Source organism: Lygodium microphyllum, chromosome 28 (assembly GCF_053477565.2).
Source record: "Lygodium microphyllum isolate KBCC chromosome 28, Lygodium_microphyllum_v1.1.10, whole genome shotgun sequence".
NCBI lineage: Eukaryota > Viridiplantae > Streptophyta > Polypodiopsida > Schizaeales > Lygodiaceae > Lygodium > Lygodium microphyllum.
Genome location: NC_141162.1, coordinates 99,148,228 through 99,165,892, shown reverse-complemented (window position 1 = coordinate 99,165,892; position 17,665 = coordinate 99,148,228). Strand labels below are relative to the sequence as shown.

The 17,665-nt window shown below is 40.2% G+C and overlaps 1 protein-coding gene across 3 annotated transcripts in view; it reads left to right on the top strand.

The window, feature by feature from the left end:
* The window catches only part of LOC148011792 (putative acyl-activating enzyme 16, chloroplastic), a 253,538-nt gene that overhangs the window by 223,826 nt on the left and 12,047 nt on the right, over positions 1 to 17,665 (top strand). For 2 of the 3 annotated variants that reach the window (XM_087670448.1, XM_087670447.1), the window contains exon 16: positions 1,986 to 2,125. The exons of the other annotated variant lie outside the window; for it this stretch is intronic. In XM_087670448.1, coding sequence (XP_087526574.1) covers positions 1,986 to 2,125 — 140 coding nt within the window. The remainder of the gene's footprint in view (positions 1 to 1,985; positions 2,126 to 17,665) is intronic. 3 annotated transcript variants of the gene reach the window in all.

Sequence of the window (17,665 nt, the reverse complement as noted above, 5' to 3'; positions counted from 1 at the left end):
GGGCATGGAGATCAATATCTACAGGGCTTCATCAGATTGGCCCAGCCAGTGTTGAAGTGAAGATGAGGCAGCCACTTCTCTTCAACCAGCCACGCAAGTCAAAGAGAGGCCACACCATTGGAGAGAGGACCCTTCTATCTTGGGGGAGGTTCTCTTCACATGTAGCTTGGGAGAATGGTTTGTGTTTCTTGAGCTACTGGCTCGTATACAAAGACAGAGTCTTTGAGGTATTAGGACTAGAGCCATAATGGAGAGTGTCAAGGAGGTGGTACCTTCAAAGTGGAGGATTGGCAAAGATACTTCTCAACCATGGATTTCACTCTTTACCAGAGGAGAGATCCTTCCTGCAATGGTAGCCACCAATGGAAAGAGTGTGTTTACTTTCTTAAAGATGGATGGCAAACTCAGGTGAGAGGATCTAGTTCATTTGGAGTTCACGGGATCTCTTGATAGAGGATTAGATTTGTGGCTAACTGTGAGAAGACTTGGTACTTAGACCTAGACCCTTAAACTTATATAGTAAATGGATGGAGACATTGAGCATATAGGAGGCCGCTACAGAGACTTCAATGGGACCTACATCAATGTCCAAGTTCTTGAATGTATCTTCAAAGTGACCTACATCAAGCCTCAAAGCTGGAGTACAATTCCAAACTGTCATATGTAAGGTCTTATAGGCTGCACATCGTCATGCAGATCAATGCTCTGCAATGATTACTCATCCATCACCAGGATATAGCATACTTTCCCTCTTTCATTGGCTCAAGGACATGCTGCATGCGCTCTCTTATGTGTTCCACTTGGGCAAGAGTAAGATCCTCATTCAAGAATATGGGTCATAAAGGCTTTCTTATATGTGTCTGCAACTTTCAATACTAGAATACTCCCTCAGTATCCTCATCTTTACCAATGCACCATGCATCCATAATGGGCACCTTTGTTGCCCCCCATTTGATTGCTTGGTGACTTTACATCCTCATGTGGGGTGCCTTTTTTAGCCCACCCCACGACCCATACTCCTGGACCCTAGGGCTACTTCAACTACTTGGGTGAACAAAAACTCTGTTTAGTCTTGATGTTGAAGAGTGATAACTTATAAGTATCTGAGTATGTGTTGTAACATCTGCATATAATTGCTCCAATTATTATTATGTTTTTTTTCCCAATCAGCTCCCTTGAGTGCATTGTTGACCTTGCATTGTAGCAACTGTTGCAAATCATGAGCATCTCATGAACGATCAGAAGCCGAATGGCTTCAGATGGAGCATAAATTTTACTGAATGTCACAACCTCACTAAATTTTACTGAATGTCACAACCTCACGAGGGAACCCATTCAGCCACGTTCAAGGCTCATACATAGACCCACCAATCCATAGTGAGGCAGTTAGGTCCTTTTTCTCCTCACATAGCTTCCTCTCATTAGATTCGAGTTTGAGATCCATTTTTAGGATGTTTTCAAGTGTGCAAGTTTCAATGTGCAAGCAAAAACAGCAACCGTGCCTTCTTACAAAGGGTGCTGGTTTCCCTGTGTAGTGTGCACACCTTGGGTTTCTAGGCTTGAGTTGAAAAAGTTATCCTTGAGAAATTTTTTGAGTGCAAGAACCACCTTTTCGAACAAAAGATCTAACTTGAAATTCGAAGTTTATCTACGGCCATTTAATGTCTATAGACCCAAGTATCATTATTGAAGTAGTGGCTATGGCTCTTTGTAACTGTCCATCCAGATTGGTTATCTGAATAATGACCTAAGACATTGTTTTCTTGTATCCACGTAGCAATCAAATCTATTGTACCTTTCAAATCATTCTTCTATAATAGATAGTCTAGAGAACCATAAGAAGTTATGGGCAGGTTAGTTTAGAAAGGTCATGTAAATAATTTCAAGCCTACAATTGATTCTAAAAAAGTTTAAACCACTCAATATAAAAAATAATCTTCTTTTTTCATTCATTCAACATTAGTCAATGTTTATGAAAATCACAGGATCAACGCCGATTAGGTGCACTCATTGTGGTGAATAAGGATGAGATGAAGCTTGCAGGTCTTTCAGATGCTGCTGCAAATATTCAAGATTCATCGCATCAGAATCTGAAAGCATTAATTCAACGTGAACTTCAAAAATAGTCTCTCTCTCTCTCTCTCTCTCTCTCTCTCATTGATATGAAGGTTGTTGACTTGAAAAATATCAGAATTTCTTCTCTTTGGTTTTGGTTTTGGGGAAAGGTTGCTGACATTACTTGCAAAGAAAATTAACTTGTTAAAACATTTGAAAAGAATTGTTCTGCACAATCATGCACAAACGACAATTGAAGTCATGTGAATGACAGTCATTTAGTGACATCAAGATAAAAACCCTTGCTGATACCCTAGAAGCCACCTGCCACAATAAGAAGCCTCTAATATGGCCAGTATGACCATGAATTCTAGAGACTAAGCCAAAGATAAAAGCATTTCTAGTATGCTAGATGCATGAAAGCCCAATGCAACACAAGAAAGACAATTTAGGGTAATCTTCTAAGGCCCATGGTTGATTAGTGGTTTTTTGCAAGGTCACTAGATTCCAAACCTTGGGAATGAAATCCCATATCTATCTATGGACAATTTAAAAAAAGATGAGATGTAGTCTCCATAGATGTTGTGCAAAAGATACAAGGGCCACTAGCAATATTGCATCACCACACCATGTCACCAATAGGTAGGCTTCCAATAAGAATCCTCCAAACAAAAACTTTACCCTAGTACAAGATCTTTGACTTCCATGAACTTAGCAACCTCTCCTTCCATTTTGTAGGGCCATTGCTTTATGACCATCACCTTATTAGCCTTTTTTTTTTATCATGCATGTCTTAGCAATTATCATCTTATTATATAACACCTTTGTTGAAAGCCACAAAACGTCATCAAGTTTATAATATCACTTTTGTTGAAAGCCGAAAAACATCATCAGCATTAGTGAAAACCCAATCTTACGATGGCATACATTCCTCAAACTCAAGAAGTAGAATATGGTGCTACCAATTTTCTTCTCCAATCTAGACCACACCGACTATCAACAATGACAAAATGAATAATGTCTTGACTAGCAAGGAATAGCAGAATCTCCCACCACATTTACTCTAACTTGAAAGTCATTTTATTCATCTTTTTGAACAAGGATTTATTTGGCCAATGCAACAATCTAGTGATAGCCAAGACTTCAGCTCATAAAGTATTGGGTTTTTCCCTTTAGACTCCACGTGGCACCAATAACTGAAAGGCAATAGGTCTTGGCAAGAAAAAACAAATTCAATAACAAAACTAAATCAGGACATTTAGAAAGTTAAGTAAAATTTTTAACGTGCCACCAAGAGGCTTGAATCCATGTCTTGCCATGAGCAATTTCAACCTCAATGAAAGTTTTCTCCATATTTAGCCAAGGGTGTTGCTCTAAACATTGTTAGAATTTATCAATTCTAGGCAGTGCCCAATGTAATTCATGTGGTGTGGACACTTTAGTAAATATCACTTTAGTGTGTGTGTATACCTAGTGTCTTCACTTTTAAAAGAAGTGACTCTAGGGACTAGAGTTAGTTAGCTCAACTCTAGTCAACTAGTGGAGGACTTGTTAGGTCAACCCTTGACCTAACTTAGATTATACATTCACTCTTATCTTTTCAATTTAGCAAGTACACTCTACTCTCTTGCTTCAACTCTACTCAAGGTCCTACCATCATCAGCCTTGGTTTGTCCGACGACGAAGAGCTTTGCTGCCCGAGGCTACCAGCAGTGCTCGGTCCACGTATTCAGCTCATCAGCCACCAGTGCCAGCAGCATTTCTGCCCAAACCACCAATTGTGCGATTATAGCACTGCCCTATAGGAATCGCCACCTGGCCAACTTCGCTGACTGCGCCCAACTCCATGAACATTGCTCTTGCCTATCACCTGTGCTGCTAGTTACACCAATACCATTACCCACTCTAGTGACCACTAGTACCACAATGTCATCCTGACTATAGTGCTCTAATGCCTACAACTGCAGCCACCTCTACCATCGGATTGTCCCACTACCTATACCCTATCACGCTGTTGTCCCCCAGCTCTCCTACGCCACCAACCTGCCCCTAGGGAGCTTTGTTAAGTCCTACACCACCTCCAAGGTATTGTGCTTGCTACAGCACTATTTTCCACGGCAATGCTACCACCTCCTTACCAATGCCGCCTCTTGCTTCTTGACTACCCCACCAATGCTACCTATCTTCACCTGCGTTGCTTACCCCTCAATCCACTAGCTCCTTGGTCACTACTTGCATACCGGTAGCTACCACCACCCCAGTCCACTCAAGCAGTGCTTGCCTGCTCCAACCCGCCAAAGGTGTCAAACTCCACTCGCATATCCCAAGGCATCCAGAATTTGGGTGTTTTGCTCAATTCCTCTTTCCATCCGTGAATTGACATTTGACAACCTAACACTACATAATTTCTATCAGATTTGCACAAGAAATTTGGGGCTTTTTGACAAAGAGGCTTCAGCGCATCAAGAGGCAGATTCTAGCTATTGTTTACTACTGGCACACATCTCGAGGTGACATTTTTGCAGAAGTTTGAGCTATAAGGTATAAATTTATTCAAAAATTTGGGGCTTTTGCACGACAAGCACTCCAAGGCAGGAAACAAGCAATAAGTAGTATTTAATTACTGTTACAATTAGATTGAGTAGAAATTTTTGGAAAAATTCAGTAAATTTTGGTGACGATTAGCATTAAATTACTGTAATTTGTACTTTTGTGGATAAGCATTTCAAGGCAAGTGTGGTGTAGCAGTGCATTGATGTTATTTCCTATTGAGTACTAACTTGGGTTACATTGTGCACACTTTGGCATTTGTGTGAGATTTTGGTACTTGTTTCTCAATCTCGTGGGGATTTTTGGTACTATGAGGAGTATACTCTATACTTCAACTTTGAAGTATTTGGCTGCAGATTTTTGTCCATTACTGACAGCATGGCATGTCAAGGAAATAATCATCAAAGTAGCATCCTTGGTGTCCTCATTGAAGAGGACAAACTTGATGGCATGAACTACTTGTTGTGGAGTTTTATGGTCCATAACCTTCTTGTTGCAAAGGACTTGTGGAACTATGTTACAAGAGATTTGCAGCGACCAGGAGGTATTGCACCTTAGACACTTCAGCATAACACTCGAGGATAGGTTGCTAATACCTTTGCTACTGCTATTGCCCCTCCTCCTATTGAGGATCAGAGGAAATGGAACTCAAAGGATGCACTGGCACTTTCTTTGATTACCTTGTCAATGAAAAGGCCAATTATTGGTCTTGTAGGATCTCAAAATCAGCATGGAATGTACTTGAGCGTATGTTTGCAAGACGCAATGAGGCTAGGATATCATGTCTCTGTAAAGAGTTGGCCCATGTGAATATGGATGAGCTACTGTTATTTCCCCTCCTCCTATCGAGGATCAGAGGAAATGGAACTCGAAGGATGCACTGGCACTTTCTTTGATTACCTTGTCAATGAAAAGGCCAATTATTGGTCTTGTAGAATCTCAAAATCAGCATGGAATGTACTTGAGTGTATGTTTGCAAGAAGCAATGAGGCTAGGATATCATGTCTCTACAAAGAGTTGGCCCATGTGAATATGGATGAGGGTGATAGCATGACAAATCACCTTACTCACATACAAGATTTGCGTGAGCAGCTGCTTAATATTGATGAGGTCATTGAGGATGCTCAATTGGTGAACACATAGTTGTCATGTATGAAAGGTACCATAAAATACGATACTAAATGGTACCTTATGATTTTATAAGGTATGGTACAATATTAGTACAAAAAGAAAATTACAACGAGAGAATTAGAGAGAACAAAATTATAGAAAGAGAATGGTAGAGGGGGAAGAAGAGGCACAAAGAGGGGTGGGGAGAGAGAGTCTTTCAATGTCTTATTTTATGAGTTTTTAATTTTTGATCGGGCTTGAAAGGGGGTGTTGAGCTAAAAATGCATTAGTTGCTATTAAATAGCCCTAAAACTCAAGTCAATTAATAAATTTAAACCTTTTCTTTAAAACACACGTGATCTTATAGAGTTTTAGTGTCCCACATGCAAACCCTAATTTGGAAGGCTCCAAACTTTCTATAAATAGACAAGCTGCTCTCCCACTCGGTCAATCTTGTTTTTGCAAATTGCATGTGATCTTTCCCACATGTGATTCTCATGACCAGTTCATATTCCTTGTGAATGAGCTTGTACACACATTGAAAGTGGCAGGGAATATCACGAAACAATGCTCTAGGGTTCTGGCATTGTTGGCTACACACGCTACCATGAACTTAACTACATGAAGATCAAGTTCTTCAGTGTATTCTTCCTTAAAGATTGGCAACATGACTACATTTGCTAGCTTGTCATTAACATTTCTAGGACAGATCTGGCTTGGAAGGGGACCTTGGTTCACCATTAGGACTTTTGTGAAGAGTGTTGTAGGGCACTCCATCCATTGGTGAGAATGGAGCAACCATATTTTATCCATGTGGCCCAAATAGGATCAATCTTTTTCATCCTCATGTCGTTGTATGTGACACCAATCCGTTCTTCATGCAACCGGTCTATAACTCACATAAAGCGATAGTCCCTTCAATTAATACCTAGTCTTTTCACATACACACACAAATAGAGACCTTACTCCCTCGCTCAATACCAGATTGGCCCCGAAGATCGGCGCCCCTCTCGATATTTCTTTATCAATTAAAAGATGGAAAGTTACAAAAAAAATGAAATGCTCCAAAGTACAAAACATGTGAACAGTTGGCTTTCATCTTTTCTAAGTGAATTTCAACTGCATAAGGACAGTAGAGCATATCCAAAACAACATCCCTTTTTGAGTAAATTTCAGCTGCATAAGGACAGTACAGCATATCCAGAACAACATCCCAAGTAGGAAAACACTTTTTGTGAGCATAACTCAATAATTCAAGTGTAGAATTGCAATCTGCAGAACTCTATATTTACTGTTTTTCACTTGTTTCTTGACGTGTTCTCAGTCTTATTCCATTCAAGATCTGTTCCATACCAGTTGGACTACAAACCCTTTAACCCTGGCATCATTCCACCAATAAAACAGTCCCACAAACAGCACTAAATCAGAGCTGAAAACCCTGTTTCCGTGTGGGGTGGTCATCACTTTCTTTAGTTCCTGCATTGGAGAAGCAATCAGTTGCTCCTGAACTTGGATAGTGATACTCTTACCTCAGTAGAAGTGCAAAGAAAACACAAAACTATACATTCGATGGAATCAGCCCATCATGTAAAGCATTTCCTCTGAGAATAGAGAGAGAGTTGACCAGAGAGAGCAAGCTCTATCTCCTTACATGAGTCAGAGACGATGTACTCTCCATAGCTGATGTACTTGTAGCAATCTGCCCTCGGCTCCTGAAAACTTCATGCTCAGATCTGTCCCTCCTGCCTATTATGTTTTTTTTTAATGCTCTCCCTCTCTTTTGGGAATTTGTGCCCAAATTGTGACACATGGCATACATATAACAATTTTCCTATTTAAACCTTCCAGTCTAAATTTCTCCATGATTGGTGCAAAATTTGACCTTGGTACCGACTAGAGAATTAATCCTCGTGCAAAAATGAAGATAATGACGCAAATAGATTTTGAGGTCCAAAAATAGTAACTCTCTAAATTTTAGGGATGGTGACCCCTACATTCCTCAAGTTGTTTTGAGCAACTTTTATTGTTGCAACCACATCAAAAAGTCTAATGTGGCTCAGTTACGGTGACTTTTATTCCATGAGCATTCTCACATGTGCATCTTGTGTCTTGGCCAAGCTCATTGTCCTACACCATCTCCAGTGGCTAAGCACACAATCCCAAACCACTGGCATTCTATTCTTCAATGCCCATTCAATTTGGTCCCAAGGCTCAGACAAACCATTAGTCCAATTTGTCCCAATGGCTGCCTCTTCTGGCCATGCAAAGATCTCGGCTTAATCCAAGAGAACTCTGGGGGTAAAAAGCAATAGCAACTAAAGAAAAGAAAAATAAAATAGTTATATAAGTAAATAAGAAAAGCAACTACAAAAAGTATCACCACCTAGTGACATACCCTCTCTTGAAAGAAGCAAGCTATCTTGATTGCATGCCACACATGCTAACGGATGACACAGGACGATAACAAGATTCTCCATGTTATTAGTGCCATCACATGTATCCCTTACTAACAGATGACACAGAGCGATGGTAGGAGTTTCCCCACTACCATTTGTCCCATTGCAAGTTCAAGTCTCACATAGATGGAGAATCACATCCTGTATCCAACTATGGTTACTAGGAGCTTTTCTAATATACATATTTCCGGATGCAACACAGGGTGATAGCACGTATCCCCGAACTATTAGTATCACAACATGTATAATCATTCAACTGAAGTGTAACAAATATAACTTCAAAGCATTGAGATTTCATTCACTGATACACATGCTAATGCTAAGTGTAAACCATACATTGTGCATTATTCAATGAGATGTAGTATTCAACTGTACAATAGAGAATGTACATTGCTTCAGAAAGCATTCTAAGTCACTGTAGGTTCCAGCAAGAAAGCTTCTCGGTAAAGTTGCAATAATTGAGGCGAATCTGCCAACTCGGCCTCTTCCATCCATTTGGCATCCATTGATGAATAATTCTTGAACTTCACCAAAAATCTTATTATAACTCTACCTTTCACTTTCCTATCCTTATGTGCCAAGATCTACTCAGGAACTAGAATCTCATCTAATTTCTCTGCTTTAGGCTATTCCTCTTGAACCATATCTTCTGGCACTTCACCAATAAAAGGCCTCAATAGGCTCACATGGAATGCATTATGAATTTTCCAATTCTCTAGCAATTTCAGCCTATATGCCACGTCATTGATCTTCTCTAAGACTTGAAAAGGGCCATAGTAATGCATACTCAGCTTTGGAAACAAACGTTTCTTGTCCTTTTGTTTTCTCAAACGTGCCTTTTCAAAATGCAATAAGACCCAATCATCCTTTTTGAACAAGAGTTCCCGACGATGACTATCAGTAGCTCTTTTCTGTTTAGCTTGTGACTTTTCTAAGGCATACTTAACCTTTTTATATGCTTCTTACTAATCTTTTACATAACGATCTGCTTCAAAAATGTTATCTTTTGTCTGCAAAATGGGAGACAGTTTCTTTCCACCTTCCACAATCTCAAAAGGTGCTTTGCCAATAGATGAGTGCACTGTATTATTGTATGCATACTCAAACAATGGCAAGTAGTGTTCCGAAGAAGTCTTATGGTCTGAAATATAATACTTCAGTAGATCTAAAACAGTCGAATTTGCTTCTTCAGATTGTCCATCAGTTTGTGGATGGAAAGAAGATGAAAATTTCAGCATAGTGCCAATGTTTTCAAACAATGCTTTCCAAAACAAGCTAGTCATTCTTGGGTCTCTATCACTGACAATTGACCGTGGCATTCCATGGTACTTGAAGATATTATACATAAATATCTTTTCCATGTGTTCTGACTTAACCTTTTTCCTTATAGGAATGAAATGTGCTTGTTTGCTGAATCTGCAAATGATAGTCCAAATTCTATCATTCCCTGAAGTTCTTGGAATATCAAAAATGAAATCCATGGCAATACTTTCCCATGGCCTTCTGGAATAGGTAGTGGTTGCAATAACCCTGGTGCCTTCTGTCTATCAAATTTGACCTTTTGGCATACAAGGCAAGATCTGACATATGCATCAATATTAGATCTCAAGGCTGGCCAATAAAAGAAAGTCTTTACTGCTTTGACTGTAGCATCTATACCACGATATCCTGCATACCATGGAGCATGACTTTCTAATAAAACTTTTGACCTTAGCTTTTTTGTAACGCATAGTCTTCCATGCATCATGATAAAGCCTTCTTTGAACACACAATGATCATGATATTGGCCATTGATCAACTGTTCATAGATTTTAGAGAAATCTTCGTCATTAGCGTACTGCTCTTTCATGTCATCCAATTTATGGTGATAAGAAATTGAAACAGCTGACACCTGTTGTTGGCGAGATAAAGCATCTACAACTACATTCTTCTTGCCTTCCACATGCACTATCTGAAAATGAAACATAGATAGGAAATTTCCCCAACGCATGTGTTACTCTAACAATTTAGCGTGTGTGAGAAAGTATCTTAAGTGTTTGATGATCCGTTTGCACTACAAAATCAGCACCAAGCAAATAGTGCTTCCAACTAGAAAGTGCATGGATCACAGCCAATAACTCTTTCTCATAAATTTGGTAAGTCCTTTCAACGACAGAGAGTACTCTGGTATGCCACAACTCGGCCATTCTGCATTAATACAGCACCAATGCTGTTTCCACATGCATCACATTGCACTACGAATGGCTTAGACAGATCTGGCAAGATAAGTACTAGATGTGTAGTCATTTTTCCCTTCAAACATCTAAATGTTGATTTCTCTTTATCAGTCCATTGCCATTTAACATCCTTCTTTTCAAGCGCATATAAAGGAGAAGCAATCTCTGCAAAGTGTCTTACAAATCTTCTATACTAAGAGCATAGGCCAAGGAAACTGCGGACATCATGAACGGTTTTCAAGTCTAGCCAAGAGACAATTGCTTCTATCTTTGCAGGATCCATATTCACACCATCTTTAAAAACTATATGCCCAAGGAAGTGAATCTCTTCCAAAAAGAATTCACTCTTCTTGCCATTAATGGTATTACACTTAAGCTCATTAAAGACTCTAACTAAGTATTTTCTATGCTCCTCTTCATTCTTTGAAAAGATAATCATATCATCAAAGAATGTGCCAATGAAACTTCGATAAGGGTGGAAAATTCTATCCATCATCCTGTCAAACGTGGCAAGAGCATTGGTCAATCCAAACGGCATGACTAAAAATTCATAGAGACCGAATGTCATTCTAAAAGCAGTCTTATGGATATCCTCTAGCCTGATTCTGATCTAATGGTACCCACTTTTCAAATCTATCCTGCTAAACATTCCTGCTCCCTATAATTGATCAAGAATGTCATCTATCCTCAGAATTGCAAACCTATTGTTGATCGTGTTCTTATTCAAGGCTTTGTAGTCAATGTACATTCACCAAGAGCTGTTCTTTTTCTGAACTAGCAACACAGATGAACAAAATGGAGAACTACTAGGCTGAATTAGTCCCTTCTCTAAAAGCTCATAAACCTGTGTCATAATCTCTTTCTACTGCGCTGCACTAACCCTGTACGGTGGCCTATTGGGTGGACTAGTCCTTGGAATAAGGTCTATGGTATGATCTTCAAGGCTCTCAAGGGGTAACTCTCTTGGTAATGAATCTGAGAAACAGTCACTGAATTTATCCAAGAAAGCCCTTCTACTTTCATCTAGTACAGACACATTACTATCTCATTAACTTGCTTTGTAAAAACCAAAAACGCAGAAATATGATTTTTCATTACAAAAGTAATTGCAAAAGCAAAAACAATTGGGACAGACTCTCCTTTAAGTTTCACATCTAACACATGAGTCTTGCCCCTACACATCTAACACATGAGTCTTGCCCCTATGTACAAGAGTAATCGTTCTGTTGTAAGTATCCAAGATAACATGCTTCCTATGGCACCATGAAATTCCCAACAGAACATCACAACCATCTAAAGGCATAATATGGAACTCCTCTATGTCCACATAGCTCTGAATGTGCATACGAAGTTTTCCAAGAATGGGGGTGACAAGTTCAATATGTCCTGGGGCATGCCAAATCAGCCTGTCCAACTGGCCCCATTTCCTTGGGACATATACCCAGCTTAGCTTCCAATGCCAGTGAGATCAAGTTTGCACGAGCTCTAGGATCAAAGAAAATAAGCATTGTGGAATCTCTGATCTTTCCCCAAGCTCTGCACAATTCTGTAGCATCATCAACTAATTGATCTCCCACCATATCAAGCACTAAGGCAATGCTAGGCTTCTTTTTACTTGGCGCATCTTTATCCTCCGCATCTTTAGAAGATTGTTGTGGGCACTTAGAAGCAATATGGCCTTTCTGTTCACATATAAAGCATTTCCCAGCCATCATTTAAGCCTTTCTTTCTTCAAATGATTTACCAAAAAGTGGCCTCTTCTATCCTTTGCCCTGTTTAAAGGAAGTCTAAGGTTGTTGCTGAAAACTTTTCTTCCAAAAAGAATTCTTTGTAAAGTTGGTCTTTTCTGGAAATTGCTTCTTCTTCTTTCTAGGATCTTGCTTAAACTGAGAATCCTTCTTTTCAATGCCTTTAAAGCTGTCAGCTTTTCCTTTTAACAATGCATTTGCCACACCAGTACTTTTAATTAACTGTACTATATTTGTAACCCTGGTCTTGGTACAATAACCCCTAATGGCTTTGGGCAAACTACAACAATACTTTTCAATTTGTTCTGACAAGGGCATTGTCCTGTAAGAACTCACGAGCAAAAGTGCTTCCCAAATTTTTTTATTGTACTCTTCTAAATCCGCGCAATTTGCCACATCCAATTTATGCCATGCAGTCATGATATTTACTTCAAATGTGTTAGTTAACCATGAAGCTACAAACAACTATTTAAAATGGATCCAAGTGGCAAGTGCATGTCCTTGCATCAACAATGTGTTCCACCACTACAAAGCATTACCTTTCAAAAAAGTTGCAGCCTTCGGCACCTTAGAAGTCTCAGTAAAATTCCCTCGAGTGTAAGCTGCATCAAACTGCTGTATAAATGTCAAGCTTTCAGCTTATCTTGCATACCACTGAAGGTTTCAAACTTTATGCCTGACCACCCTCTTTATGGTCTTTAGGCTTTGCACTTTTTGGTGTTAAGTTGTCATAGGCAAGTGACTGTAAAAAGAGGAGTCCCTTAGGTACATTATCAGCATTAATTTCACCTGTCTTAGCTGCCATATGCCCACTAGGTTGAGAAAAACCAGCTGCTGCATTTTGTACTCCATGCACTGCCTTGACCATTCACTCCCTGGTCTTGTGCTTATGCTTCTTGTTGCACTAGACCTATCTCCATGTTTGGTGTCTTTTCTGCATGCTCACGCATATTAGAGGTTTGCCTTTTTTAGCACTCCATGGTATGATGTGATGACTTAACCTGAGAATCCTCATTATGTAACTTCAAAAATTTTTACATCCGAGGATTCTTTACAAGCTATTCGAACAAGCCAACAATACTGAGGAGTTGTGTCATAAACAAGTCCTCCTGTTCTTGCTTCTCATCCTGTGGTTCAATCTCGGTTCTAGAAGGTATTGACACATGTGCACCAATACTCACTCTTCGGTGTCTATGAACAGAAGAAGAACTCTCTTCTTCGTGAGGGAGTTTTCCTTTGCCTTTGTACATGTCTACCATCTCTCTAGTCTTGTATCCTAAGCAACTTTTATCATTGCAACCACATCAAAAAGTGTAATGTGGCTTAGTTACATTGACTTTTATTCCGTGAGCATTCTCACATGTGCATCTTCTGTCTTGGTTAGGCTCATTGTCCTGCACCATTTCCAGTGGCTAAGCACACAGTCCCAAACCACTGGCATTCTATTCTTCAGTGCCCATTCAATCCGGTCCCAAGGCTCAGACAAACCATTAGTCCAATTTGTCCCAATGGCTGTCTCTTTTGGCCATGCAAAGATCCCGGCTTAATCCAAGAGAACTCTAGGGGTAAAAAGCAACATCAACTAAAGAAAAGAAAAATAAAATATTTATATAAGTAAATAAGGAAAGCAACTGCAAAAAGAATCGCCACCTAGTGACACTTCACATGGACCCACATTGGCAATGGCTTTTACCATCTTCTTCCATTGCTCTTGCTTTAGAACATTGAATGCAAGATTGCACTCAATCACTGTGCATGCAATTTCAATGTTTGCAAGTCGTTACCTTTCTCTAAGAAAGGCAACCGATCAATGCACATGACCGAGAGCTTGAGAGAGAGAGGATTGTTTCTCCGGTGCCACATGAGCCTCTACTCTTTGTCTTTTACCGGAGCCAGATACGGATGCGGAGCCCTCATCACCATTGTAGAGGCCTCTCCCACATCAGTTGAAGATACGTCCACATTCAATGCTTCCTCATTAGTAGAAATAGGTATTGGTGCCGATAAGCCTCTTCCTCCTCCTCTTATGGATCCCCCTCTTATCTTGGCGAGAATCTCATCCGCAATGTTTTGAGGGATCTCCTTACACGGAGCAACTTGCCCCCCCGTCTTGGAAAGATGTTGGAAAAGCCGGATTGCACCACTTGTGTAGCGCTTCCCGCAACACTTGCATGTCCAATGGTGAGAGTTGGACTTCTTTGTGTCCCTCTCCACATGGAGAATCGCGTGCAAATTGAAGGCCTCATGCTTCCCACGAGTCATGGTGCCAATGACAAATGGAGAGGCCCGAGGGAGAGAGAAAGAGGGGGGGGGGGGGGGGGGGGGGGGGGAGAGTGAGATGCTCGAGTCTCGACTCTTGAGACTTGAAACTTGAAAGAGAGGGAGAGGCCCGAGGATTGGGGTAAAGTTGAAAGAGCAATAGCAACTAAATAAAAGAAAAATAAAATATTTATATAAGTAAATAAGGAAAGCAACTGCAAAAAGCATCACCACCTAGTGACATACCCCCCTCTTGAAAGAAGCAAGCAACCTCGATTGCATACCACACATGCTAACGGAAAGAGAGGGAGAGCCCCGAGGGTTGGGGTAAAGTTGAAAGAGCAAGAGTGAGAGAGAGGGGATGGGAGATGAGAATGGCAAATGCTTTGATAGGGTGCAGGAAAGAGGGGATGGGAGATGAGATGAGAATGACAAATCACAAATCAATTCAAGATCCAAGAGAGGGAGATGAGAATGACAAATTACAAATAAATTCAAGATCCAAGAGAGGGTGATGAGAATGGAAAATGCTTGTTGAATTGGTGTGGAAGCATGGAGGAGAGGAGCACCTTTTGTAGATGAGAGAACGATCAAATAGTCAAAGAGGGGTCAGCAGTCGAAGAGGGTTGCCAGCTGGATGGAATCCAAGGAAGTCTTTTGTTGTGGGGGGGGTGGGGGGGGCATGCATAGCTGGAAAAGGGGGTGAGATGAGGTATCCAAGGCTTTCCACCCCCCAAAAAGTGCCATGGAAGCGGAACGCACAGGTCAAAAGCGCAGGAGGACGTAGCAGATGCAGTGGTCAAAAAATGGCCTATTTTCTTGTACGAAACCGTACAGATACATACATTACCATACGGTATGGATCATGCTGTACAATCAATACCGTACGACGTACGAAGGCAACTATGGGTGAACATTACACTGTACTCTCTTCCAAAGTCATATCTTGGTTTCCACGCCTCTTTGATGTTGGAAGGCCTCTTGTTTCAAGAGTAACAAACTCAGAAGAATGTTGCATTGCGTTCAGGTGATGTGGTTGTACTTTCCAAGTTCAAAGGCAAAGGAAAAGTCAGACAAAATGCAAAAAATCAACAAGAGGGTGACATTAGACAGCCATCAAACAAGGCTGTCCAAGATATAGAAAAGTCTAAAAAGAAGGGGAAATGCCATTATTGCAAGAAGCCAAGTCACTACATTGATAAATGCAAAAAGAGATTGATCAAAGAGGACTCCGGTTTGGCTGTCCAACAAACATCAACCAACAAATCTACCAATGATGCTACTTCAGCCAACTTTGTGAAGGCCTCTTGTTGCAAGAGAAACAAACTCAAAAGAATGTTGCATTGCATTCAAGTGATGTGGCTATGCTTTCCAAGTTCAAAAGACAAAGAAAAATTCAAGCAAAATGCAAGATACTGGACAGCCATCAAGCAAGGCTGTCCAAGATATAGAAAAGTCTAAAAAGAAGAAGAAACACCATTATTGCAAGAAGCCGAGTCACTATATTGATGAATGCAAAAAGAGATTGGCAAAAGAGGAGGACTCCAGTTTGGCTGTCCAAGAAACATCAGCCAACAAATCTACTAATGGTGATTCTTTAGCCAACTTTGTTGAGAAAGATTATGCATTTCTTATGTGCAATTATGATTCTTCAATGGCTGATTTAGCTTCTGAAACGCAACAAACATGGTATTTTGATAGTGGAGCATCAAAGCATATCACTTCCAAGAAGTGTTTGTGTACCTCTTTGCATTCAGCCCCTATTGGGAAGCATATTACATCTGTGAACAAGAGTAATTATAATGTATGTGGCATCGGGACAATCACTATTACTCTTGCAAACGGTTCTGATTTCATGCTTCTAGATGTCTTGTCTGTGTGTGGCATTACAAAAAACTTGTTGTCTTTTTGTGCCTTTTATAAGCATGGCTTTCAATTCACCTTTGAGGATGACAAATGCATTGTTAGAGATAGGGAGATGGATTATGCACTTAGGTTGTCCAGCACCCTATATAAGGATCTATTTTTGTTGGATACCTATGACAGACAATCTCGTGATGCTTTGGCAATCACTACTCTTTTGCCTGCTATGGACATATGAGTTTTGGGAGTTTTTCAAGGGATGAATTTTGGGAAAGATACACAAGTTTGCCTTCAAAAAGGATTGTTGTCCGAAAAATGCAGCTTATTCACTCTGATGCTTGTGGTCCTATGAGGACATGTGAACTTGGGAGTCGTCTTTACTTTGTTACATTTATTGATAACTACTTTCAATATACATGGATTTATGTGCTAAAGGCCAAATCTGATGTATTCATGCATTTTAAACATCTTGTTGCAAGCTTAAGGCTGAAATTGCCTTAAAAGTATAGACACTTTGCACAGATAGAGGGGGAAAGTACATATCTCACACTTTTGAGACATATTTGCTTGATCATGGCATTATGCATCAAGCCACTGTTAGGATGACCCCTCAACAAAATAGTGCTGCCGAAAGGAAGAATTGCACTCTTATAGGGATGACTCATTGTATGTTGAAAAGCAAGGGATTGCCTCATAAATTTTGGCTAGATGGCCTTTAGTGGGCAAATCGTGTGTTAAATCATGTAGCCACATATTGAAAACAACCACACCATTCCAAGATTGGCATGGCAAGAAACCCAAAGTACTTTTGGATGTTTGGTTACATAGCATATGCGCATGTTTCGAAAGAGCTTCATGGGAAGCTTGATATCAAGGCTATAAAATGAATATTTATTGGCTACAATTTGGAGAACAAGAGCTATCGCTTGTATAACCTATGCCTGAAGAATTTTTTCTACAGTTTGGAGAACAAGGGCTATCGCTTGTATGACCCATGCACAAAGAAAGTTTCAACAGTAGGGATGTCATATTTGTCGAAAATGTTGCATTCACATGACCAGATTCAAATGCCAACTATCCATGGCATGGTGATGTCTTTGAGAGTCTTTTGCTACTTTCTTTGGAGCCCGTGCTTGCTGTAAATGGCAGCACAGAATTAATATAGCAAGCTATTCTTGCGCCATATGCTTCTCATATAGCAAGCTATTCTTGTTGTAAATGGCAGGACAGAATTAATATAGCAAGCTATTTCACAAGAGGAATCAAACAAAACTTGGACCAAACTACCAAGCTGCTCCTCGTGGAACTCGTCGGTAGAGGAGGGGGTGATGTCACGACATGATGTGATCAAGAGTACGGATTAATTCTTGCTCATGCCATATGAATCCACACCCCATGCAAATGCACC